General features: G+C 34.3%; 1 protein-coding gene and 1 non-coding gene across 2 annotated transcripts in view; both read left to right on the plus strand.

The window, feature by feature from the left end:
* Positions 1 to 5628, plus strand: part of DNAAF6 (dynein axonemal assembly factor 6) — a 40471-nt gene extending 34843 nt beyond the window's left edge. Inside the window, exons 6-7 of the mRNA XM_033408848.2 lie at positions 81 to 166; positions 4900 to 5628. Coding sequence (XP_033264739.2) covers positions 81 to 166; positions 4900 to 5029 — 216 coding nt within the window. The 3' untranslated portion in view covers positions 5030 to 5628. The remainder of the gene's footprint in view (positions 1 to 80; positions 167 to 4899) is intronic.
* On the plus strand, positions 3714 to 3786 carry TRNAK-UUU (transfer RNA lysine (anticodon UUU)). Its single transcript has one exon. It is a non-coding gene; the product is annotated as a tRNA-Lys (tRNA).
* Positions 5629 to 6213: the final 585 nt, after the last annotated feature.

Raw genomic sequence — 6213 nt, forward strand, 5'->3', positions numbered from 1 at the left:
TTCTCATTCCCCTGTATTTTACTGCACTCTTCAAATTAACTGTTCCTCAAGACAACAGTATTTTTCATTTTCTCTTTCAGATTAAAATTAAACTGCCAAATACGATCACTTCTGAAATTGAACTCAACGTTCAGGAAATGACCCTTGACCTCCGTACTCCTAATAAGTGAGTAAAACTTAGAACTAGAATAATGAATATTATAATATTAATGAACCTTTAGTCAATATCCTTTATAAAAGTGTACGTAATTATTTTGTAACACTCCTAAAGTCTGAAGAAAAGTGAAAAAGTCAGTCATTCAGATGTTTGATCTAGGTAATATAAACATATATTTGTAAATACCTAGATTTTTTCCTACTTTACATGCATACATTTGGATTAGGTTGATACCACCAAGACATAGTCCTTGACATTCAGATACAGTTTGCTTATCTGTCAGGAAAAATAGCTAGAGGTGAAAATCTCTTAAGTTGTAAGTCTTGCATGTGGCTTTCTGGTACAGTGATGGCATGAAAGAAGCAATCTTTAAGCATATTGGATACTGTGGGGCTCTAAGGTTAAATTTGATTATATTCATCTAAAAATCAACAAAAAGTCTTATCAATTGCTTAAAACAAAAGTTCTAACAGCTAATTTATCACTAGATCCTCAAGTTGCATGAATACATTTAAAAATAATGCAGATGATAATGGAATAATTCAACTAAACATTTGATATTTTCAAAGTAGTCTTGTTATTATACAAGTTCAAATCATGTTCCCCGAACACAATGTATACGGTAAAATTCTGATAAAAATGTTTATCTTGAAACCTGGATAAATCAGCCCTGTCTCTCAAAACTAACTCTATAAGGAGGGAATCTATAGAACCTGGCAGGTGCTAGATAAAATGTCTAAATATCTCACTGCTTTGTTCACTTTTCATCTGGATGTATAACAGTGAGCACACTTTGGCTGAGTGCAGTGATTCTTTGTAACTCATAGACATTTCAAACTGGGTGCGGGGAGCAGTCAGCTCCTAACACATTCTCTTCCTTCCATTATCAGTACCTACAATTGTCCTTTGTTGATTGTAGGGCTTCAAGAAAATAACAAAATTAAATCTCTGGTACAAAAGACTTCTGTGTGTAAACAACCCAACGTAAAATGCATAGCTTAACCTTGATTTCTACAGTAGATGCATTTAACCCCAAATGATCTACAGATGAATACATATCAAATATTTTCTCATTACTTAATATGATTTCAAAAATGTATTCACTCAAAAAAAGTCTCATATTATAAAAATTACATTCCCTATTCCTACCATTCACTTCAAGGAGTATTGTAATTTTTTTCCATTACATGTTATACACGCATTTACTCTTCCACACAAACTTTGCAAGGAAAGTTGGTTAAATGAACAGTCAAATTTTTCATGATATTTGTGCACTTGTTAAAAGCACACACATATCTACACACTATGGAGTTAATTTCCGTTCCCCTAGCAGTTCTCACTGTCTCCATCCATCTTTAGGCAGCTGCTCTGGCTACGCTGTCATTCCAGATATTTATCAGAGCTCACTAAATGAAAGACTCACACAGAGATATTTTTCCACATAGAATGTAGGCTGCACTAGGTCATTTGGATCTTACAGTACTTATACATTAAATGCTCAGTGCATGAAGGTACTGTCTCTTAAGAAAAAGATTCATTAATTAAGATAGAAGACAGAAGATAGAATTAAAGTTTTTATCACTTTTCCTAAACACTTGAACATGCTTTGGAGCCATGCTATTACCTGAAATTGTATTATTGGAAATGTGTCTTGTTTTTTAGTTTATTGATATGCACATCTACTTTCTTTAGTTTCTAACTTTGACACCTGTAACACTATGCTTACCGGCTCCAAGAAAGATAAGAGCGGACATTCTGCTAATGTATCTATAAGGCAAAACAAGTGAATTTATTTTAACTGAATTGACTAGTAATATCAGTCTATTGATAGTCAACTGCATTAAAATTATAAATAAAACAGAATTTTAGCATTGTAGATCGAAAAGAAATAAAACAGTTTGCTGAATTCTTCATTTTTTACAACGTTGTTTTGGTATGTAGATTCCCAACATGGAGTAGATAGAAAGGAAGAAAGATAGGGGAAATTGTATAATGTCTCAGAATCTCCTGACTTTATCTTCATATGGGGTTTCATTAGTTTTTAAGATGAAGTCTAAGAATATCATAAATGAATTCCTTGAATGTGATAATAAAAACACACTCTGAAGACAAATATGAGTTAATTTTTGGTTGTGTGTTGCTTTAGATTATCTCACCTTTGCGGTGCTCCTTTGATTTATTGCATTGGCCAAAAAGTTATTTCGGGTTTTTCCATATGTCTTCCAAGAAAACTCGAACGAAATTTTTGGCCAACCCAATAGATTGAGAGTTGGCTGATATTCAAAGACGTAAACACCTAAAAAAATATTTTCTAACTGGAATAGTGAACTGCAGCTCAGTAGCTATTTCTGCACTTTCTTTGAAAATAGTTATGTCTCCAATAGGAAACGTTAAAAAGGCCATGTCCTTTTTTTATCCCAGATATGTAAATCAAATAATTTATTAACTACATAAAATAAAAAGTGCATTATGTGAATATGTACAGAACAAGGTTGTCCTTTATTTAAATCTCTTGCAAGAAACATCAACTTGGGGCTTCCCTGGTGGCGCAGTGGTTGAGAGTCTGCCTGCTGATGCAGGGGACACGGGTTCGTGCCCCGGTCCGGGAAGATCCCACATGCAGTGGAGCGGCTGGGCCCGTGAGCCATGGCTGCTGAGCCTGCGCGTCCAGAGCCTGTGCTCCGCGGTGGGAGAGGCCACAACAGTGAGAGGCCCACGTACGGCAAAAAAAAAAAAAAAAAAAGAAACATCAACTTGAATTCTCTAATATAAATGTAAACATGTGAGTCTATAGAGTTCACTGTACAGATAATTTTGGGGTTTTACTTTCATATATTATTGTTTGCATTTAAATAATTTCTAATGAAAATTAACACTGGATAAACATTTGATCAGTGACTAAACTGTAGCTTCTTAAAAGGCAAATATATTTTCAAAGTAGAGGCAGAGGGATTGGGTTCAAATGTTCATTCATATTTTATTATAGTACTAATTTATACCAGTTATTCAAATATCATTTTGTGGTGACCTGTTTGCTTTTCATTCGTTTATTCATTCAGTCAACAAACATTTATGAAGTCTGCTAGACACTGGGGGGACACCGAAATAAAATACAGTCCTGTTCTTCAATGAATTGTATATGATTAAGTATTAGTAGAATTTTATATTGTTTAAAATATAACTCTCATTTCAGATATCACACAGTATTTTCCTTCTTCTAAGAGCCTAAATAAGTTGCACAGTTTCTACTCAAAATTTTAGTATGGGAAGCTGTACTACTAAGGACTAGACAAAAATGCAGGGATAGATGGACCATTCCAATGGCCACTGTCTCTTTTGAATTTATTTCTCCCTGGATAGAGAAGTGCACATTATCATTGGAACTCCTTCTTCAACTGATTTTAGGTGTCTTTTAGTGCAATGAAGCTACCACCACTGAGCTTTGCTTTCTTTTAAAAGTGAATATACTATCATTTGTAGAATAAGGGATAAAGCAAATCTAACTCTAGTACAACCTATATTGTAAACAACTTTAAAAATATGGACTCTCGGGAATTCCCTGGTGGTCCAGTGGTTAGGACTTGGTGCTTTTACTGCCGTGGGCCCAGGTTCGATCCTTGGTCAGGGAACTAAGATCCTGCAAGCTGTGCAGCATGGCCAAAAAAAAAAAAAAAAGGACTCAATGGTTTTTGCACCCATTTTTTTTGAGATGCCAAATATTACAGGGTATATTAAGAAACATCGCGAGTTCATTACTTCAAGTGGAGAGAGTTGTTTCTCCTACCCCAGATATCTGGAATGGAACAAGAGTAACAGAAAATTCCTCCTATAGATTCCAGAGATGTGTGATAAATACTTTTAATGAGCCCAGTTTCCTGAACTTAGGTCTTTGCAAATGAGCAAAGAAGCAATTGATTTTCAAGGGCTTTATTTTCAAATACTAGTTCTTTGTACAAGTATTCAATAAGTACCCCTAAAAATTACCACATTTCCTATACTGATTTGGACCTTATACCTTCTAAAAGAGCTTTTCTGCCCACTTTTTATAGAGATACTCAAGCCTTCTCTACTGAGAATGTGAGGTAACAAGTGTTTCATGTATTTAATTTTCTTCAGATACCAGCATGTGCCGACCCTATGCATAATTCAGATTCATACCACTATGACAGAATTATGGATGTCTCATCCCAACCATGCATCTAAAGCATACAATTATCCAGCAGCTGAGCCATAAACTGCAAACTACACTCAGCAATCTCTCACAGGAAATTTTTGCCAATGTATAGTAGAAAGAACAGAAGCAGGCAGAGAAAAGCACTTTCATTGATCTGGTATTGAAATCATTCCAGGCTTGAATTTCAATAACTACACCTAATGTAGTAGTAGAGACTCAGTTGTGTTAGCAGAATTATTTAGAACCATTCCAATTTTCAGGTTTCTATCAGGCAGCCACATTCCATCTACACATAAGTATGACTGGCAATAGATCTATCCAGCCAACTTAAAGTTGCAATGGTTCTATTTCTATGCCAATAAACATAGCCTGAGACTACGTGTATATAATGCAAAATGAGGTCAATTTAGAAAAAAAGAGGGGTGGTCAAAACCACTGGTTGGATTTTTAAGGCCAAAAAAATGGTATACTAAATAGTTTTTTGGTTCCTAACATTGTGGTGATATATATTGCTTCCCATTGTCTTGATATCACTGATTCTAGGTTTTTATTTTGTTTTGTTTTTTAGGAAGCTGTTGTTAACCCTTCCCTATCCTGTGGAATGCAACAGTGCCAAAGCTTTCTATATCGCTGAAACTGAGACTCTCGAGGTCACCATGACTATGAAACGAGAGTTGGATTTTATTAATTTCTTCTGAAACAACATGAATAAGGAGGAAAAGTGGTAAAATACCACTGATAAAAAATTTTAAAAACTTTGAAAAAATTGGTTAATGTTTTCTATTTTCTCTTTATTATTCTGACATATTTCAGGCAGGGCCTAAATTCAATTCTGATACTATTCTCATCATTTACAGTCATTTCTATTAATCTAGTAGGAAATGCTGTTTTCTCATACTAATAAGCTATTCCATTTTTATAGTGATAGCTGGATAGAATTTACAGGCTAACCAATTAGATTACTACATGGTCAGCTAAATAACTGAAATATGACCATGAAATCGTTGGTCCACTTATTTCAGTAGTTTGAAGAACTTAAGCCAATTGATTATACCATGATACAGTCAGGTGCATAGCAATTGGTCATTACTGTCACCAGAAAAGTTTATTTAGTTTCCTTTTTGTTGATTTAATCAAATGATTTCGAGTGTTCTCTGTTTAGGCTCTCACTATTGTTCTGGAATATACAAATAACAGAGGACTATAAATAGTTTGATGTGCCATACTAACAACATGTTTACTTGAATAAGAAATACTCTTGAACACACAGTGTTATTTGGCTTCCTCGGTCCTGTTCTCAGTGTTTGGATCTATTTAAGTTAAAAATATTTTCCTTTTGTGCACTAATAATTATTAACAATGCCTTTATGAGTACTGTGTTTATATTAATTGAATTTCTTGACATTTAAAAGGAATATAAAGAAAAGTGTGGCGCATTTACAAATCCCGTTCTCTCTCATTTCGTATATCGTAATTGGACATACTTATGTTTGAATTTGTACCCTGCCTCTTCTGTACTGTATTGCATAAGTTTACTTTAGAATTATTTATGAATAACTTGACTTGGTCTCACACATCATTGTAGAACTCTGGAGTTACCTGGGAGTAAAGTTTGAAAAGAGATGAACAGCGGAAAGATGTGAACAATTAAGGGACTAAATACTCAAGCAGATATTGTCTAGGTTTAACTATGCAGATAACTATGAAGCATCTAGTTTATGACTAGATCAAAAAGAAGGAAAAGACTGAGATTTTGGAAAAAGTGGTTATGTTAAAACACCAAGCTCTTGTAGAGAATTTGACTTTGAAATTACCACCATGACTTTCTTCTGAGGGTGGGATTAACTGAAAAGAAGTTAGTGTCTGTGAATTTAAGTCCATG

The sequence above is a fragment of the Orcinus orca genome, chromosome X (genome assembly GCF_937001465.1).
Source record: "Orcinus orca chromosome X, mOrcOrc1.1, whole genome shotgun sequence".
Lineage (NCBI taxonomy): Eukaryota > Metazoa > Chordata > Mammalia > Artiodactyla > Delphinidae > Orcinus > Orcinus orca.